This window comes from Muscardinus avellanarius, assembly GCF_963383645.1.
Source record: "Muscardinus avellanarius genome assembly, chromosome: 5".
NCBI lineage: Eukaryota > Metazoa > Chordata > Mammalia > Rodentia > Gliridae > Muscardinus > Muscardinus avellanarius.
The window spans coordinates 108,418,743-108,440,184 of NC_137790.1; the positions used below are offsets into that span (position 1 = coordinate 108,418,743).

The following is a 21,442-nucleotide window of genomic DNA, read 5'->3' on the forward strand; positions in this document are numbered from 1 at the left end:
TTAGGTTTATTCCTAGCTATTTTATTGGTTTTGAGCTTATAGTTAATGCAATAGTTCTCTTTATTTATTTCATTGTGGATTCATTGTTGGCATAAAGAAAAGCAACTGAACATTTAGGCTCAGGTAGTAACTTTCTCAACAAGACCTCCGAAGTGCAGGAAATTAAAGCAAAAATTAACAAGTGGGATGGCATCACACTAAAAAGTTTCTTCTCATCAAAGGAAACCACCAAGAACCTAAAGAGAAAGCCTACAGAATGGGAGAAGATCTTTACCAGCCACCACTCTGATAAAGGGCTAATATCCAGAATATACAAAGAGCTTAAAATACACTACACTAGCAAAACAAATAACCCAATCAAGAAATAGGCAACTGAAATGAATAGACACTTTACAAAAGAAGAGATACAAATGGCCAATAGATACATGAAAAGATGTTCTACATCATTAGCCACCAATGAGATGCAAATCAAAACTACACTGAGATTCCATGTAACTCCAGTCAGACTGGCAATCATAAAGAAATCAAATAACAACAAATGATGGTGAGGATATGGATAAAGAGGAACTCTTTTACACTGTTGGTGGGAGTGCAAACTAGTTCAGCCACTATGGAGATCAGTGTGGAGATTCCTTAGAAAACTGTGAATAGATCCACCATATGATCTGGCTATAACACTCCTGGGTATTTGTCCAAAGGGGTTGAAATCAGAGAACTACAGTAGCATATGCATACCCATGTTCATAGCAGCACAATTTGTAATAGCCAAAATATGGAACCAACCTAGGTCTCCATCAATAGATGAATGGATTGCAAAATTATGGGAAATACACACGATGGAATTCTATTCAGCTATAAAGAAGAACAAAATCATGTCATTTGCAAGAAGATGGAAAGATCTGGAGAACATTATGTTAAGTGAGACCAGCCAAGCACAGAAAGAGAAGGGACATATGTTTTCTCTAATATGCCCAAATTAGGGAGTACTGGGGATACCAGAGGGACTCCAGATAATGGAGGGGAAATCTCAGCCAAGCTAGAATGGAAGGACAGGAGAAGAAGAAAGCTGAGGTTATTAAATATGTGTAAAAGTATGAATATAGCATGGTTAACCTGGATACTCATTGTTGGGAGGGGAGAAGGGAAACCAGGGGTGGGGGAGAGGGCATCCAGCACAGTCTAAATTTATATAATTTTCAATATGTTCCACATATATATAAAATAATACATAAATAAATAAAAATGCTAACAAATTGCCAATTCCAATCTCAAAGGCTTGCAGGGGGAGGAGTAAGGGAAGGCACAGTCCTGGTAGGGATAGCAACAAGAGTTGTGTGCATATATTTTTCTGAAACTCTGTTCCCCAATATGATGTTATCATAAAACAAATTTGTATGTGTGCAGAGCTTGTTTTTAGTATTCAAAATCATGCCTATCAGCATTTTTTCTCCACTTCCCTCAGATTTTGATTGAGCATGGCTCATCACTCTTTGAAGTAACAGAAGGAAGTTTCCTGAATACACTTCAAATGGCTTTCAAACTTGTCATAACTGGAGTCAGGAAGATTCTTGACCACCTTCCTGGGTAGTCTGTGCGATGCATTCAGTTAAGTTACAGGAGACGGTCCCAGAAAGCCCCTTGGGTACGTGGTTAGATATCCTAGGGAGCAGGGGCTAGCATTCAAGGGGGATTCCAGGCTGGCAAACATCAGAGTAAGGGAGATATTGTGGTGGTTTCAAAATGAGAATCTCTGGAAATCAGTAGAATTTGACTTTAGGAAGACTAAATAAATGAGGTATGGACTGGAGAGATATGTGTTTAAGTAAAGATAACCAGTTCACAGGAGAGCTGGTAAGACATAGGAAGGTACCTGTCAGCCCCAATCTTGGCAGCTGATGTTGAATAAAGCAGAAATCCCTGGAATCAGAGTGTTAGATTGTAGTGTAGGCAAAAAGAACAAGCCAGCACCCTCCACCAGTTCTGGGGGATGAGTCTGAACTCAATGAAACAAGTGGATTATGTCCCACTTACCCCTATCTTGGAATCATTGATTGTAGAGTCTAGGATAAGACAGAACTTGTGTATGCTGTGAAAATTATCCCAGCTAGGGGGCTTAGTAGAGGCTGGGACTATTTGATCTTTGCAATACCTGTTTGTGGATAATTATTTTAGGTGGTCTTTGGTTAGAGGAGGGTAGAGAGGAAAACAAAGTCACATTGAGGAAGTGTAAACATATTCTTTAATTTCCAGCAGAAGCCTAATGTAAATTTAGCAATATAAAAACTGCTTTTGAAGGTGCATTTATTTTTATCACAATATCACAACAGAATTCTTAGACATGGAAACTTATACTTTGTACACATAAGTCAGGGTTGGCTGCTTTGGTTGCTTCTGTTCTATGAAGAAGCAAGAATGAATAGCCAGGTGTGGTAGTACACACTTGTAATTCCAGTACTTGGGAGGCTGAGATAGGAGGACCACAGGTCAAAGGCCAGCCTCAGCAACTTAATGAGACTCTACTTCAAAATAAAAAATAAAATAGCACTGGGAATGTAGCTCACCCAAAACAAGAATGAATGACTTTTTCTAATCTCATGTAGAATCCAAACTCAGTTCCCATGTAACCGAAGACATAAATGTATTGCCTTTTGTATCATGGTTTTGAAAGATCTGTTTTTAAATTGATTATTTTATATCTTTATTGATGCATTGTAATTATACAACATAGTGAGATTCAGGGTGATACATTATGCATGCCCACATTGCTCAGTGTATTTCCGGTGCGTTTCTGTGCACATCCCAGGCTGCTCTCTCCTCCCTGTTTCTGTTCATGTTCGTGAGATCGGTAGTGAGACCTGGTAACGAGACCTTCTTATATGGACATGCCATTCATTATTTGAACTGTTCCCTCCCCTGAGCCTCCTTTTCTCCCCCTCCTTCTCCCTCCACCAACCCCTTTCCACTATTCTACGGGTCTCTCTCATTTATCTAAATTCTCTTTTGTTTCCTATTTTCTCTCTGGCTTCCACATATGAAGGAAAACACATGACTCTTGACTTTCGAAGACTGGCTGATGTCACAATATTCTGTAGCATAATATTCTCTAGTTTCTTCCATTTTCCCGTAAATGCCATATTTTAGTGTTCTTTGCAGCTGAGTAAAATTCCATTGTGTGTATAGACTACATTTTCTTCATACACTCATCCATTGATATAATTAATGTTTTAAGTGATTAATGTATGTGTTCAATAAACATTTTGAAATACAAAAGACATATGTAATGAAAAGGAAGTCTTTTTTCTAATCCTTGTTCATAGATCCTCCTCTGAGGCTACCATTTTTGTTGGTTTTTGTGCATTTTTCTAGCCTGTGAGCATTGTGTTTTTGAAGGCAATCTGCTAATCTGCTATACACAGTTCTGCATTTTGTATTTTTCTCTCTTGGACATTGGTCCATATGAATGGATGCACAATATTAATTAACATTAATGTCAGTTATTTTATTGCATGCTTGCTGTGAAACAGGCATTGTTCCAAGTACTTCCTATGTATATATATATGTATATATATACATTATATATCCTATATACATACACACCTGCACACACACACACACACACACACACACACACACGCACATGCACACACACACACATAGTCTATAAGGTTGGTATTGTTATTATCATAATTTTACAGATGAGGAAACCCCACTCAAAGAAGTGAAACAGTTGTTCAAAGTATCATATCTAATTGAAGTTTAGAAGAATTTAGAAACGTGGGGAAGATTAATCTTTTTTTAATTTTTAATGTTGGATATGGAACCTGGGACTTTCCACATGTTAAGTGTGAGCTCTACCACTGAGTTACACCTGCAGACTGCTCATTTTTATTAATGGTTACATTTTATGCAACTATGTCATATAGATATTGCATATTCTGATTATTCAGTATCTTGCTAAAGAGCAATTAGGTTGATTCAGACTTTTAGCTTTTGTAAATAATGGCAAGATAAGCAATATGTCATTTCATAGGAGGGTAGATACCTCCTATGGGATGATATTTTAGAGGTTGATTTTTGAGTTAAACAGTATATTATTTTAATTTTGATACATAGTGTCAACTCACCCTCTGCACATGATTTGACACAATGTTTAATAGTAGGACCTAGTTGTAGCTGCTAGTGATTCAATAATATACTCTCCTTAAAGGGCAACCATTGAGCCTCCATCCTTACTACTGTCTGAGCCGAAAGACTAAAATCAGTGTGTCCCCAGTAGGACTGGGTCTTGCACCTGTTATGAACAGGAGGGTCAGTCAGCAGAAGATAGGAAGCTTAGTATGTGACAACTAGGTTTTATGTACTGTATTATATGATTAATCCCTTCAGCATTCCTTGAGGAGTGAGGTTCCTGTGTCACAAATTTAAAAAGAAATTTAGAGAAACAGCTATGATTTCTATTAACTCCAATATGTGGCTTTTCATGATTTCACATTATCTCTTGAAAATTAAGCAGAAATTTCTAAGCATTGAATCAGCTACTATTAGAATGAACTTGAAATTACAAGTAGAGTCTGAGATATACTTATATGGGACAAATAACTCTGTTTCTCCTTTTAACATATTTAATACAACAGAAGTTTCTGGGCATCAAAATCTTTAGGGCTATTTTCTCTTGTGCAACTAAATTTGCAGTGGATTTTCCAGCAGATACCAGCTGGGAGTCCTCTAATGCAGACATTCTGTAACTGTCCACCTGGAAGCAATGTTGGGTTCCACAGGTTGGGACCTGAGTTCCACCCCATAGTGCTCCAATTTAAGGTGCTTCTGAGATATCTAGCTTAAATAGTTAAGTCAGTGTTCCCATGACCCCCTCTTTCAGCTTGATTAATTCTCTTTAACACTTCACAGAACTCAGGAAAGCACAATTATATTTAGCTATTAATTATAAAGAATATTATAAAAGATACAGAAGAAAGGCTGAATAGAAAAGGTGTGTAAGGCCAGAAATGTGGGAAGGGGTGAGGATCTTCTGTGCCTTCTCTTCCAGATGAGCTCAGCCATCTGGAAGCTCTCTGCTCCTGATTCCTTTGGCTTTTATGGAGTCTTTATTATGTGAGCATGATTACTTACAGCACTGGTCATTGGAATCATCTGAATTTTCAGTCCCTCTCAGATACAGACATACGCACACATATACATACTCACACCTATACACACCAAATACCTATTTCATACGTGTATCATAAACATATAGGTATACCAATCTATATTATATATGCACATATATGATATGTGAGATATATGATCTGCATATATGTGTGATAAATATAATACACATGTCTTTTATAATGAGCTTTCAAGATTTTTAAGAACTTTTGTCAAAGAAGAGAAAGACTACACACACATATGTACTTATATGTGTATGTATCTATATGTATAGGTGTGAAATGAATATATATATATATATATATATATATATATATATATATATACATCACAGTGTCACAATAGTGGTAAATATAATGGCTAAATTTAAATGATGAGATTTTTGAAAACTATCACATAATCTAAGAGAGCCAACTCTCATTCAGAATATAAAAAAGACTTAACCCTATTATACTGTGTTTACTCATTGAAGATAGTTTTGTTTTCTGTATTAAAGGTGGTTTTAACTTTTCTTTTGAAGGTCTGGGACTTCAATGGATATTGTCACCACACACTGAGCGTTGGGCAAGATGGAGCTGTGGATATTTCACAGATCTTGGTTCTTAAGAAGACAATACTGATTACAGGCTGGGAGAGGTATGAAATGCTCCATGCAGAAACTTAGGTAAAAATGAAAATTTTTCACTTGAATCAGAATCTAATAGGAGAAGAACACAGAAACTTGGCTGCTTCTGAGTCCTTAACATGCTAGTGGCGCAGGTAAATGAATGTTTATTTGAACTGACTACTTGGTGAATAAAATATTGTAAGGTACACAGCTTAGGTGGCAGTAAAAAGTGTGATAGGACTTTCTCTTGGCTTTGCGAATTTGACCTTTTTAGATCTTTTTTCCATGGCACTGTATAAGCACATAATTCACTGTAGAATTGTGATCTTATTGGTCTGAAACTAGGATTGGGTTAGTTTATATTAGGGGATTTTTATTAATCATAATCAGAGGAATAGCCTTCCTTCTAGTGAAAATGAGCATACACAGACTAGCAAACATAATATCACACACTGCTTAATTTTTAAGGATAGTTTGATAATAAGAAAGCAAGGCTAGCTGGATTATTCTACTTTATATATTGAGAATTAATTCAATCATTCTCACCTTTGAAGGACAAGACATCTTCCCATTCCTAGGAGCAATCCTGATCAATTATAAACTTATACTACTCCGACAGTCTGTGACCTAAAGAGCTCTATAATTAGGCTAGAGCAATGAATAAGTTTAATTCTTGAATACATGACAGGATAGATGCGTGGCATCCAGCTGATCCAATTTAAATTCTGACTATAACAGAAAAGTAATAAACTAATTAGTGCTGAGTCAAAAATTGAATATTCCATTTTTTTCATATTTTAGAGAGCCATAGTTAGAAAGTAGTATTAAATATCAACTTTTTATTGCTTACAAGAGAAAATTTAAAAGGTTAGATATATCAAATTACCAAAAAGTAGTTTACGGAAACATTTGATATCCTGATGTATGTCAGTGGCCGCCACTTTCTGTAACTCCTAAGACTGGGGAAGATTAGAATGGGAGAGAGGAAGGTGGTCATGTGCCCTCTGTCCCTCTACCTTGTGTATCTCTCTTGGGGTTGTTGGGACGTGGATCTCTTAGTTGGAATTGAAAACTAAATCAACACATTCTCAGTTACATTATTTAACCTTTATATTAGTGGGTTTAAAATGTATATTTTCCAAGTCAGAGGTGTTAACGTTAGGATAGATTTTGTAGGATCTGAGACAATCTTTTTTAGCAGGAGGCTTTTAACGAAAGAGACAAAAGGGCAGACAACTAGTTATAGTCGGGGAAATATGGACTATTAAGCCAGCTCCTTAGCAGGTCAGTGATTGGAGAAGAACTCACTGAAGATTGACAGTCAGCTTATTAATCTTTCTGTAAAACCCAGAAAGAGACTGTGAGGTTAGGCTGTAGCTTTTACTTCATCCTCTGTCTAAATACAGAGATTATTTTGATAATTGTGCCCAGGATAGAATAGAAATTGCATTCCTTGAGCGGGCTACTTAAATATACCATCTGATTTATTTTATTTATAGTGCTGTGAAGCATTAAGCACTCTACACACATTATCTAATTTAATCCTTATCTTCATCTTTGAAAGTAGGTGATATTTTAGATACCTCAAATCTCTGTCTTCAGTTCTGATCTCTCTAAGCTCACTTATCCATTTGCTTTCTCCATGTTTCTGACTGCAGTCCTCAATTCAACATGTTCTAAACTGAATTCATTTATTCCCCTTTCCAAAACTGCCTTTTTCTCTTACATTTGGAGCTTCAGTTAATGACAAAAGACTCAATTTTTACCTTACGTCTCCCTTCTCACTTCCTCACGACCCAGTAGCTGCTGAGTCTTACCTATTTTAAATCCTAAATGATTTTAGACCTGCCTCGAGAATACTGCAACTGTATTATTCAGAGCATCATTTCTACTTGGACAAATGTCACAACCTTCTTCTTCTGGTCCTTTTCTTTTCCAGTAATGCTCACCTCTCATGTCTTAAATAGATTCTTTATAATTTAGTTACAGTGCTTTTTTTTTTTATAATGAATTCTATGTATGTTATTACCTTGTTTAAAATCTTGAAGCATTCTACAAAACAAATCTACGCTCCCTTTGTTCTGGGCCTGTTATTCATTCTCTAGTTTCATTTTAAAACACTCTTGTGTATATTTTAAACTTTATCAAACTTAATGACCTGCTGTATGTATTGTGCTCTCATACAAAACGTCCTGCTTCTCATATACAGAATTCTGCTGTATGTCCCCTCCATATTTCTTTTTACCTTTTCCTTAGCTAGAAATTCTCCACTAAAACTTTTTTCCATGTGGCTAACATTTATTGTGATTTAAGACCTGTTCAGAGATCCTCTCAACCAGGACATGTCTTTTAACTCTCAGGAAGGAAATATGTCCAGCTTTTGTTTTTGTGTTCTCTTTTAGCCTTTTGAACTTAGGCATATTAGATGCACAATACTTTATTAGATACACAGTGAAATTTGTTGAATGACATACTTCATGTTTGTTGAACATATAGGGAAACTGAGGATTAGAGAGATTAATTAGCTATAGTCACACTCCTGGTAAGGAGGCAAGCAACAGAGGTATTAAAATTGATTCCCTCTTCTCAATGAACTAGTAGGCGAAACATTATTTTTCCTATTTACAAGGGAGAAAACAAGTATGAAGAGGTTGTGTAGACCAGCCAAGGTTCCAAAGCTTCAGACAACAGAACTCTATGCCATAGACTAATTTTTCTTTTATGCTTGTGGTAAACAAATGATGAGTAGGCTGGTTATTTAAATAAAGCTATTCAGTCAATTTTGCACATCTGAAGAAACATAAAAACTTATGTTATCAACTTAACAATTCCTCAGAGATTTAGCTTAGTATTTTCTTCCTTTTCTTCCAGTAAATATCTTAAAAACTGCATGCAGGTGGACATCACTGAGTTAGGGAATCTAGTGGGCTGGATATGAAGAGCCATGATCCTTGCTGTTAAGCGCAGCACCATTTATTTAGAGAGCCAACACCTGCAAGGCAGCTATGTTAATTGCCTTTCTAAAATGGTGCCAAGCAAAACAGGAGAGCTCATATTGGTTATTAGAAATATAGTCATTCATATCCAGAGAAGTTATCTGTTCAAAGAATGAAGCCTAAAATTCAGAGATGCTAGAGAAATGTTTTTTTTATTATTTTAAGCAAAATATACTTAGAGACAAAATTGTGAATTGATTTAGAGTCAATTAAAAATATTTCCTTGACTTTCTGGCCATATTTATGCTGCTAACAGTATATGCTATCTTTGTTCAAGGCAGGCATATGATATGTATGGTTATAGTAAAATCAAATAAATATTTATAATATTTTAAAAGATTTTAATCTAGTTGGGCATGGTGGTGCATGCTTGTAATTCTAATACTTGGCAGGCCAAGACAGAAGGATTATAGGTTCGCAGCCAGTCTCAGCTAATTAGTGAGGTCCTCTGCAACTTAGGAAGACTCTGATTCAAAATAAAGAATAAAAAAAAATAGGGCTAAGGGTGTAGTATGAAGGTAGAATGCCCCTGGCTTCAATCTTCAGTACTGAAAAATAAAAAGAAAGATTTTAATTTATTGTAAGATTTGTGACTTTGTATTCACAACTTGCTAAAAGGATATACTTAGTTTTTGTATTTTATTTCTCTTTTCTGTGTAAAGGAGAAATCATTGTATCTTCTCTCCAGCCTTGTGAAATTATAATTGAACAATAAATATTATATATATTTATCTTATACAAGGTGATGTTTTGGTATTTGCATATATTTTGAGATTACTAAATCAAACTATTTACCATATATTTTACCTTATATACATAACAGATTTTTAGTAAGAAACATTTGTTTTCAAATGTGTGATTTTCTTAAAAATTTAAACATACAAATACTAAAGAGGGGAGTCTTTTATATAATTTAAAATAATTTCGAGAATATTATTGATAGTAACATCTTTCATGAAGCTCTGTAAAAATTAGGTACTCAGTAAATAGCTACTGTTTGTATAGCTATTTATCCAGCCTCAGTTTTGCAAAATATTAGATAGCACATGCAGTTTTCATACAAAGAGTTAGAAATTAAAGCAATTCATCAAAGGTTTAATTTGATTTCTTTTTTATACTTTTATTGATTCATTATAGTCTCACATCCTAATGTAGTTCATGGTGATAGCGATGTACATGTACATAAATCTGATTTCTAAAAGTATTTTCTAAAATAAGAGACATTAAGAACTTGGAATTACCCCAAATGAAACTTATCTATTATTGAATATTAAGTTATTAATAATTGCCCTACCAGGGAGCTATAGGGTCATATGACTCAAATAGTTTCTATTACTGGGACAGTCAAAATGGAAAGTTCTTAAGTTGTAAATTATTCTAAATTAATCGCGTTGGAACTAAGGATAGAGTCATTATGTTTGAAATTCACAAATAATCTTTACATAAAAATGCACGATTATTTGCATGTTCAAAACTTGCTTCTATAAATCAAAAAAACAGGAAAGGAATCAGAATGAATTGATCTGTGTGGAATTTATTCTCTCCTTTTGATGCTCTTTGAAAGCCTGAAAACCAATGCATCAAAGGGGAGGGATTAATAAGCCTTATGATACTTGGACATGAACAGTTAGCCCCTGAGGTGATGAGGAATTGATCGTGTTTTTGTATTCTCTAAGACAGTTACTACATGATTAAGTTTTGGCCTAAAAGTTATTTGCAGGACTGAGGATGTAGCTCAGTGGTAGAAGTTTTGCTTAGAATATTCATAAATCTTTGGGTTCAATTTCCATTCACACACATACATACACACTCACTGAACAAAACCCAGCCATTATTCTAGAAAAACGTGTGTTTTCTTTTATCATTTTTCTTTTCTTTTTTGTGCTTCTTTTCCCTTGACAGGTAAACTAATTTTATTTTCATAGAATTGTTCACTCATCACATCTAAATTATGAACTGGGGATGGGATCATCTTTACAGGCCGATGCAATGAATCAATAGCAACTATTTCAGGCGTTCAAATGTAAGGTTTCAATAGGAGTAAATACTTTCAGTGCCTAAAAGAACAAGTCTTTCAGACCACTAAGATGGCCTGTAATTGGCTCATTCTATTGCTCTTGGCCAAAGTACAAACCTAACAAGTGTTGTCTTTGAAATGGATAAAGTAAGAACCACTGTGTGGGTTGTTAGGGTATTTTAAGGATAACTGTCATTTCAAATAAAAGTTTCAGGTTAGATATTAAGGGAAAGGTGGCAGGTAATTAATTTTTCAGCACTCTGACACACAAGGTCAAATATCAAAAGGGCTACTTTGGTACACCATTTTATAAAATGCATTTTGTGCCTTTAGGTGAATATATTTAGTATCATCTGTCTTTTTTTTTTTTGTGGTTACTGGGGTTCCTGGAAGCCCTTCTACCTCTGGGCTACACTCCCAGACTTTTTTATTTTTGGAAACAGGGTCTCTTAAGCCAGCAAGGCTGGCTTCGAACCTGGGTGATCCTCCTGTCTCCGCCTCCCAAGCGCGGGGATTACAAGCGTGCGCCACCACGCCCGGCGTAGTATTATCTGTTTAATACAGGCATTTTGGTAAAAAGATACTTGACACTGAATTTTGGCTAGGAGATAAAGTTGTAAGTTTGACCACTTTCCTTTCTCTCTCCAAGGGTAATCTCTTCAGCCCAATTTAGTAATAAGAAAAAAATTTAAGTATAGACATATACAGCTATTCAAAGATTAAACTGTAATTTCAGAACTTCAAATTACATTATTTATAGTACCTTGATAAGCATCAGCAATATACTATTAAATAATAGTAATATTAAAAGTATTGATTGGTTTGGCATGGTGGTACATACCTGTAATTCTGTTACTTGGGAGACTGAGACAGAAAGATCACAGGTTTGAGGCCAGCCTCAGCAATTGAGAAGGAAGAACAGAGAGAAAGAGCAGCAGCTAGAGATGGAAGGATCATTAGCAACAAGGACATGGCTTGGGTTAGACAAGAAGGGATGCTTCAGAAACGTAGCCCCTGGGTATCTCCAACAGTTCTAAATAATTGCTGTGAGGAAGAAATTGATTTTAAATCTTTCATTTTATCTTTAAAATTTAGACAGATTTGTATGTAAAATATATTACTTCAACTATTTTTATTTTAAAAGAAAAACTATTTTTCCAACATTGTGCATATTTGACATGAGAAGATTTTCCATATTTAACCCGATGCTTCTAGGGTCCCTATGAAATATTTAGTTGGACATTCACATGTTACTTTGAAGATCAAGAATAGAAGAACAGAGAGAAATAACACTGGAGAAGTAGAAGGAACCTATATTAGATTTTAAAAAACAGGTTGAATTTTATATTAGATTTTAAAAAATATTTGATTTTTTTTCATGTATGAAATGGGGAAACTAGTAAGTATTATTTTTTCCTATTGCTATCCGTTCATTTTTTTAAATATACCTTTATTGGTACGTTTTAATTATTTATCATATTAAGATTTAGTGTGATAGGAACATACATGTTCATAGCACCCAGTGCATTTCCCTCTGGATTTGATCCTGCTCCCTCTGCCTCCCTGTTCACAATATTAAAGTTTTTATTGATAGGATTAAAGACGGGGGAATAGAGGAGGACAATGTGTTTCTGTTCTTCTGAGCCTTAGAACTCAACCGGCATGAAGACTGCTTCTTGGCAAGGGAAGAAAGGCAGTCAGAACTCAACAGAAGAAAGTTGAAAAATGGTGGAACTAGATGCAGCAAAGAGAGCAGAGCTTCATGTGTCTCATCTGATGAGTGGAGAGTGGAAGCAGCACCATCTTGGTGAGCCTGTGCCAGGGCTGGTGGCTTCTGAGACCTGGAAGCTCTGAGACCAACTCCAGCAAAAAGAAGCAAAATATTGTCAAGCCAGAAAAGCCATCATCAAAAGCAATCACATTCTTCTCTCCACGCTCAAATATCTGAAGACTACGACTCTCTAGACTATCCATCCAAACCATTCAGCAAACTCCTGTGGCGGCAGCTGAAATTGGAACAAAAAGTAACAGGACCTTCCTATAGGGGAGGGTTATCTATTTGTGGAAAAATATAATTAAATCTCTACCCCTCACTCTGCACCAGAGTCAACTTAAGATGAATCAAAGACATAGCAATTAGAGACTTTATTTTGAAATTACTAGAGGAGGGCATAGGTCCAGCACTCCAGTATATAAACACAGGCAGAAACTTCCTCAGCAGGACCACAAAAGTTCAGGATATTAAAACAAGAACTAATAAGTAGGATGTCATTAAAATATAAAGTTTCTTTTAATCAACAGAAAGCATTAAGAGTTTAAAGAGGAAAGCCTAGAAAATGGAAGAAGATTTTTGCTATTTTTCTGATAGAATACTAATATCCAGAATATGCAAAGTACTTAAATATTTAGCACTAAAAATTAATAAACTAATCAAGAGATGGGAAGTTGAACTAAATAGATACTTCACAAAAGAAGAAATATAATTGCCAATACATATATGAAAAAATGTTTAACATCATTAACAATCAGGGAGATGTAAATCAAAACTATATTAAGATTCCATCTAACCACAATCTCAATGACAATCATCAATAAATAAGTCAAACATCAATAAATGCTGGTGAGAATGGGGGAAATAGGAACCCTTCTACACTTTTGATGGGATTGTAAATTAGCACAGGCACTATGGACATCAGTGTGGAGATTCCTCAGAACACCAGGAATAGTTCTACCATGTGAATAGCTATGCTACTCCTGAATATCTTTCCAAAGGCATTGAAATTAGAATATTATAGTAATATATGCATATCCATGTTTATAGTAACATAATTCACAATAGTTGAATTATAGAAGTCAACCTACATGTCTATCAACAGATGAATGGATCACAAAATTATTGGATGTACATACAATGTAATTCTTAGCAATAAAGAGAACAAAATTATTTCATTTCTGGAAAATGGAAGAACCTGGAGAACCTTATATCAAATGAGATTAGCTAGTCACAGAAAGTGAAGACTCATATATTTTCTTTCATATGTGGAAGCTAGTAAGCAATCAGGATACCAGAGGAATTTCCATTAATGGAGGAGAATCTCCAATGGAGCCAAAGAGGTCATCTAGGAAAAGGTTGGGAGAAAGGGAGAATCAATGAAGAAATCACGTCCATGGACATTATGCACGTATGTGAGAATACCATTTTCATCTCAATGTCCTGTGTGGGGAGAGGGGAGTTGGGAGGAAGCTGAGGTAAAGCCAACCAAGTGCCATGTGCATTTGTGTCACTATCACTATGAGCTACATTAAATATAAGACGAAAATATATGAAACCCTTTTAAATAATTTTCACTATAACTCATTTAAATTGATATATAAATAAAACTACTTATGCATTACTTAATTTAATTTATTTTTTGGTGGTACTGGGGGTGGAACCCAGAGTCTTTCTACCTCCCAGCTATACTCCCAGGCCTATATTATATTTTATTTGGAAACAAGGTCTCACTAAGTTGCCAAAAGCCTCACTAAGTAGCTGAGGCTGGCTTCGAACCTGTGTGGTCCTCTTGTCTCAGCCTCCCAAGTGCAGGGATTACAAGTGTGCATCACTACACCTGGCTTATGCATTGTTTAAAAAAATATATATATATTTATATATATTAGCTGAGACTAGAGGATTGGGGTTCACAGACAGCCTCAGCTACTTAGTGAGGCCCTCTGTAACTTAGTGAGACCCTGTTTCACAATAAAGAATAAAAAATAGACAGGGGATGTAGCTTGGAGGTCAAGTACCCCTCGGTTCCATCCCCAGACTGACAAAAATAAAATAAAATATATTAATAGTTTCACATATGGACATAGGATTGTTTGAACTGGTGTCTTCATCAGGTCTCTCTTCTCCCTCTTTACTTCCCTCCCTTAATCCTTTTTCATTGTTTTATTTGTATCTTTCTTTATTTGTCTGAAGTTCCTTTTGTTTCCCAATTTCTCTCGAGCTTAACATGTGAGTGAAAACACCTGACCCCTCAATGTTAGAGACTGGCTGCTCTCAGTAACCAAAGTATTCTCAAGTTCCATCCATTTCCCTTCAGATTGTATGATTGTGTTATTCTTTATGGTATAGTAGAATCCCATGGTGTGCTTATCACAGTTTCATAACCCACTAGTCTGTTGATGACACCTAGGCTGGTTTTATAGTTTGGCTATTATGAGTTGTGATGCTATAAACATGGATATACATGTATCACTATAATATTTTGACTTCAGTTCCTTTGGAAAGATACCCAGGAGTGGTATAGTTGGGTTGTATGTAATTTTGTCTTTCGAGGGATCTCCACACTGATCTCCATAGTGGCTGTATTAATTTGCAATCTCACCAACAGTTTATAAGGATTCCTATTTTCCTACATCCTCACCAGCACACATAATTGTTTGTATTCTTGGCAATTGCCGTTATAACTGGGTTTAGATGGAATCTTAGTGTAGTTTTAATTTGTATCTCCCTGGTTGCTAATGATATTAGACATTTTTAATTAAATAGGCATTAGACGTATCTTCTATCATGCTATTTCCTTTTACACATTTTACCTATTTTTTATGTCCCCTTTTAGATATCAGCCCTCAGGGAGGTCCTCTGTGTTTCTCTGGTGCATTCTTTGCATGTGATCAGTATTTCCGCAACACACCACATTTCACTTTGCATTTTAATCATTTTATGTTCATAATTTGATACCTATGAACATCAGGAGCATGGCATTCCATATAGATGCAAGAAATATTTATAGAATGAATGGATATCAAGAGCCCCAGAGTGGAATTATTAATCTAATAATAGGACAAAGAGTATACCAGAAGAGAGTAAACTTGAGGCAGAGAAATTAGTTAAGAGGCTGTTACAGTTGTTCAATTATGGGCTAGTGAGCACTGAACTAGAAAGCTATCACTTGCTGTTTAAAATTTTAAAATGGAGGAATGTATATGTAACATATAGCAGAGGTAAAATCTAAGTATTTGATTTGACAAAAGAAGAAAACAATACCCAGGGTGTTGGAATACTTGCCTGTGAACCAAATTGGGGAATTTAGGATGGAGGCCTGGCGTGGAAGGAAGATGGCCAAGTTTGATTTTTAATGTCTTAAGATCTGCTGCCAATGGAAGCATCATATGGAATAGTAAACTGACAAATGGAAACTATTTAACACTAACAGAAATTATGACTTATGAGCCATTTGCATGGAACATGGAATATTAACATGTGCTATGTCCTGAAATTTTTGGATGAAAGAAACCTTACTAATTTAAACTAACAGTATTTGTTCATTAACCCACTCTGCTTTTTATTATTATTCACAAAACTCTCAGTAATTTTATAGTATCCATAGGGGAAAACTTTGCTTTAGGGTCTTGGAAATGAATCTGATAAATACATATCTGTTACTAGTGGTTGTGAAAGAGCATTTGACCTTCAGATATTATATATTCACAATTTACCAGAGAATTCAGTAGGACAATCCAAATCCAAACAAAGCAAAACAAAACAAAAGAAAACTCAGTGGTGCATTAGTCAGCTATGTGTAGCTGTGGCAAGTACATGAGAAAAACAACTTATGGGAGGAAAGGTTGATTTTGGCTCTTGGTTTTAGAGGATTCACTTCCAATTCGCCATCAGCTGGTTCCAGTGCTGTGAGCCTCAGGTGAGGCAGGACACCATGGTGGGTGAGCACAGCGAAGGAGAGTGGTTCATCGGCCAATGGAGCCAGAAAGCAGAGAGAGGGAGGGAAGGAGAGAGAGAGAGAGAGAGAGAGAGAGAGAGAGAGAGAGAGAGAGAGAGAGAGAGAGAGAGAGAGAGAAGAAGAAGAAGAAGAAGAAGAAGAAGAAGAAGGAGGAGGAGGAGGAGGAGGAGGAGGAGGAGGAGGAGGAGGAGGAGGAGGAGGAGGAGGAAGAGAAGGGAGAGAAGAGAGTAGAAAAGACACACACACACACACACACACACACACACACACACACACACCAAGATATAGTCCCCAAAGCCATGTCTCCAGTGATCTACTTCCTCCAACGTGCCTCACCTGCCTATAATTTCTTCCACCTTCTAGTAGTTAATTCCAATGATAAACTCACCAAGTGCATTAATGCACTAAAGAGGTTAGTGTATTTGTGAGACATTCATGTCTTAAGCCCCACCACTGAACACGTCTACACTGGGGAGCAAGCCTTCAACACATGAAACTTTAGGGGACATTATTCCAGTTCTAAACCATAACGAGTATCAGGTTCAATATTATAAATGACAAGTGGTGATAAAATTTGGGGCAGCAGAGTGTTTTATTTATTTGCTTTATTTTTTGGTGCCGGGGATTGAGCCTTGTGCTTTGCTAAGTAAGCGTTCTTCCACTGAACTCTACCCCAAATCCCAGCATAGTCTTTTGGATTTCTCAAATCACACCATCCAAGTGGATGATAGCTATTTAATATCTATGTCAATTTTAGATTCACAGCTAAATTCTATGTCTTTTTAAAATTTTTTACTAGAGCTATTACTGTGTTTCGGCCCCAGAACTTCAATCGGTTTCTCCTCCAGTCTGAAGAATGGAAGGGCGGAGCGCAGCACCAGGAGGACGTCCTGTGTGCTGCATTTTTACCTCCGCAAACTCTGGCTACAGGTACACGTAACCGTCAGTTAGAGATGGTTTGGTTTCTTTAGGCTTACTTTTCCCCCCCTTTCCTTTCAATTGCACAACTCACAATAGACAAATTATAGAACCAGCCAAGGTGTCCATCAACAGATGAATGGATTACGTAACTATGCTAAATAAACACATTGGCTCACCTAACAACAACAACAACAAAAAACACTGGAAAATAAATACGTTTCTCAAAGAAGCAGTATCTCCAGTTAAAGATCCTTTTGGTCCTTATTTCAAGGCATAGTGACAGAAGCTATCACTTCTATGTCTGGATCTCTGGATTCACACCATGATTCCGCCACTTGCCATGGTATATTATTATGCTAGCTATTTAAATTTATTTAATTTTTAAAATTTACTTTCATTAGTGCATTGTAATTACACATCCGAGTGAGGTTTAAAGTGATAACGTTATAAACATACATAGCATTTGGTGCATTTCCCTGCAGATTTCACTTCCTTTCCTGCCCTTGTACCCTCAACATATTAGTGAGTTGAGTAGTGATACCTTCCTGTGTGGATATAACATTAGTTGAACGATTCCCTTCCTCATGCCGCCTTTTTCCTTTTCCCAACCCCTCCCTCAGTCCTCTTCCACAGTCCTGGTTTCTCTCTTCATTTAACTGAAGTCCCTTTTATTTCTCATTTTCTCTCTAGCTTATACATATGAGATCGAATAGTTAACCCTTGATTTTATGAGATTGGCTAATTTTATTTTGTATAATCTCTAGTTCCATTTTTTTTCCTGCAAATGACATAATTCTGTTATTTGTGGCTTTAGAAATCTTTTGTGGCCGGGCGTGGTGGCGCACGCTTGTAATCCCCGTGCTTGGGAGGCAGAGACAGGAGGATAGCGCAGGTTCAAAGCCAGCCGCGCGCTGGCTTAGGAGACCCTGTTTCCAAAATGAAAATGTTAAAAATAGGTCTGGGAGTGTAGCCCGGAGGTAGAAGGGTTCCAGGAACCCCAGTACCACCCCCCAAAAATATATTTTGTGAATATATACCCATTTATTTGTTTGTCTGTTGACCTACACCTAGTTTGGTTTCATAATTTGGCTATTTTCAACTATGTTGCGATAATCCTGGACATGCATGTAACGCTATCATATTACTGTAAAAATTTTATTTAATAGTGCATATTATTTACACAGACTGGTGGGGTTCATTGTGGCATATTTTTAAATGCATACTTTGGTCAATTTTTGGTCATGATTTTTTTTCTGGTTAGTAAAAATATACCTGTTTTGTAGTTTGAAAGTACAGATTAACTGTATATGGGCCTAGCAGAGTCCTTCAGGCACAATGAGTTAATTAAAAATTATTAGCTTTTATTTTATTTATTTATTTATTTATTTTTTGGTTATTGAACCCAGAGATGTTCTACCTCTGAGTTACATTCCTAGTCACCCCCCCCCCTTTTTTTTTATAATTTTGAAAAGAGTCTCGCTAAGTTGTTGAGGGTCTCATTAAGTTGCTAAGGCTGGCCTCTATCCTGAGATCCTCCTGTCTCAGCCTTCCAAATACTGGATTTATAGGCGTCTGCTGCCACACCTGGATTAGCATTTATTTCCTATGGTTCATTTTCCGAGACAAGAGTAGCATTAGGATTGTTCAGTACAAATCACACCTTGGTAGCACTCTGATGTTTTGTGATGAGGACCTCTTAACTCTTTGGTAAAATTTACTCAGATTATGTTAGCTAAAGACTGTCCTCACAAAAATGCCTACAAAGCAAATCTAAACCCTTAAAGTGATACTTCAATGTAGGGTCACTTTGGGCCAAAAAAAAGCAATTTATCAAGACAGATTGCACCATGAAATTTTGAAATCCATGTTTTGACCACCTAATTTTTTATAGAATAAAAGTGTTATTATTTAAAAGAAATGGAAACTTAGAAGTGCTGAAGTGCTATAATACGAGGTTTACTGATCTACCTAGAGTTAAGGTTCAATGACTTTTTAGGACTTACCTGATTGTCGTCTGGTAGGGCTCACTTTATAGTTGAATTTACTTTATGGCCACCGCAATCCTTTGTTTTGGTAGGGTGGTAGATAACCTCAACTGTGACAGAAATAGTGAACTACACAGCTGTACCGTTGCTACTGTGAAAGTATCATAAAATACCATTGTATTGCTAGATAGATAATCTCATCATTTCATCTCATTTCATCAGTCCTATGTGAGAAAGTTTAATCAAACTTTGTAAATCAACCATTTTGAAATCATGGGAGAAGATGGATACATCACAGATAATTGAAATCCATCCTGTTTAGACAACTACTGATGATTGGCTATAAGCACAAAGGATTACTGATATCACTGTCTTGTCAAGCTGCCATTTGCAGGGAAGTACAGAGTTTAGTATGCATTTATCTCTCCTCTTCCAAAATTTAAAGCAAGTCATCTTATGTACCTTCCCTTCAAATTCAGTTTCACATTTGGCATGGACACTCCTACTCAGCGGTGACCACCATCCTTCCTGAGCCACTGAACCACTAAGCCCTGTCATCTGGGCATTGCTGTGCTTTTCCTGCACTGGGCTTTGGTCAATTTACTCACATAATTTGTGTTTTTCTTTGTTCTCTGTAAAAATCAGTGGTGAAATGCTTCCTGTAGGGAGAATTCTGGATTTAGAGAAAGCAACCTCTAAAAAGAATATAGGCGGAAAGGAATGATGAAACACATACAGTGTTTGGGGAACAGAAATCTAGGCGGTCTTGATTTGCTTGTTTTTAATAATAGAAGAGTCTGATGATAACTAATACTTTTCAGCACTAATGCTTAGCACCATTCTAAATGTTTCTCATTCTTCATACAACCCAATAAGAGAAATATAATTATTAACCCAGTTTTGTAGACGAGGAAATTGTGGCATCAAGTAGAGTAAAATATGATACACAGGATTACACAACTAATAACCGGCAGAACACGGTTCGAAACTTAAATTGTTTAACTGCAGAGCCTTTATTTTTAATGCTTTATTATGGTGAGAGAAGGAGATAACAGTAACTGCTCTACACTCACTGTGCAGGTTATTCTGTGAGAATTGTAAATCTAAAGTGAATAAAAATAGTAGTTTTTACTATTTGTGTCTCCAAAATTGTAGATAGGATGCCTGTTATATGCTAGATTCTATGTTAGAGACTTTGATAATGAATTCTAATTATTCTTGTGTGCATTTTCTATATAATATTCTAGCAATTTATACTCTTTATACTGTTCATGTAGGAAGTTATGATGGAGAAATTGTTCTGTGGAATAATAGCACAGAAAATGCTCACCATGTACTTCACCCTGATTACCAAAGGCTGCTGAAATCAAAATCAGGTGAGTGCAAGTCTGAAAGTAAAATAATATGGCTGAGTCAGAACACAGGAGGCCTGCTTGTTTATGGATGTACTCGATGCAGCTCATTCTTATATTATAGATGATCGGCTATAAGCACAAAGGATTAGTGATATCACTGTCTTGTCAAAGTGACTGAAAAAGACCTTGAGATTTACTTAGGTTAGCAAATTCTTCATGGCACGTGGTTTATTCTCTTTATGCTACATCAGCATTTCTCTATTACTGACAGCAGGGAGCAGGTCTGTAATTTTTATTGAGTTTAGTTTTTGCCAATAAACCCTGCCAAATTGCCTTTGAGTGAACCTTGGGTACCTCTTGGTAGGAAAATAGGAACTGTGTTCACCTGATTGGCTGTTCAGGCTCAATCTGGAGATTGCATTAAATATTAAGCCACCTGAAAATCTTAAATTATTCCTTGCTTTAAAAACCCATAAGGAGCACTAGACAGGAGTATATCGTATTTTATGGGAGTTTTAACAGAGGACACGAATATTTTAGACTTAAGCAAAATGTCTTAACAATTGCCTTTTATATTTTATTTTAGTTTCCTTAGATACTAAAAGTTTTCCCTTGGACTAATTTATTTGGGTAATGAATATATTATTCTTCATGACCAAGCCAGGT

General features: G+C 36.1%; 1 protein-coding gene across 1 annotated transcript in view; it reads left to right on the forward strand.

The window, feature by feature from the left end:
• WDR49 (WD repeat domain 49) overlaps nt 1–21,442 on the forward strand; it is a gene marked incomplete at both ends in the record, with an annotated part of 168,523 nt that overhangs the window by 98,502 nt on the left and 48,579 nt on the right. The window contains 3 exons of the mRNA XM_080696579.1: nt 5,687–5,802; nt 17,315–17,445; nt 20,699–20,797. Of these exons, the coding sequence (XP_080552705.1) occupies nt 5,687–5,802; nt 17,315–17,445; nt 20,699–20,797 (346 nt within the window). The remainder of the gene's footprint in view (nt 1–5,686; nt 5,803–17,314; nt 17,446–20,698; nt 20,798–21,442) is intronic.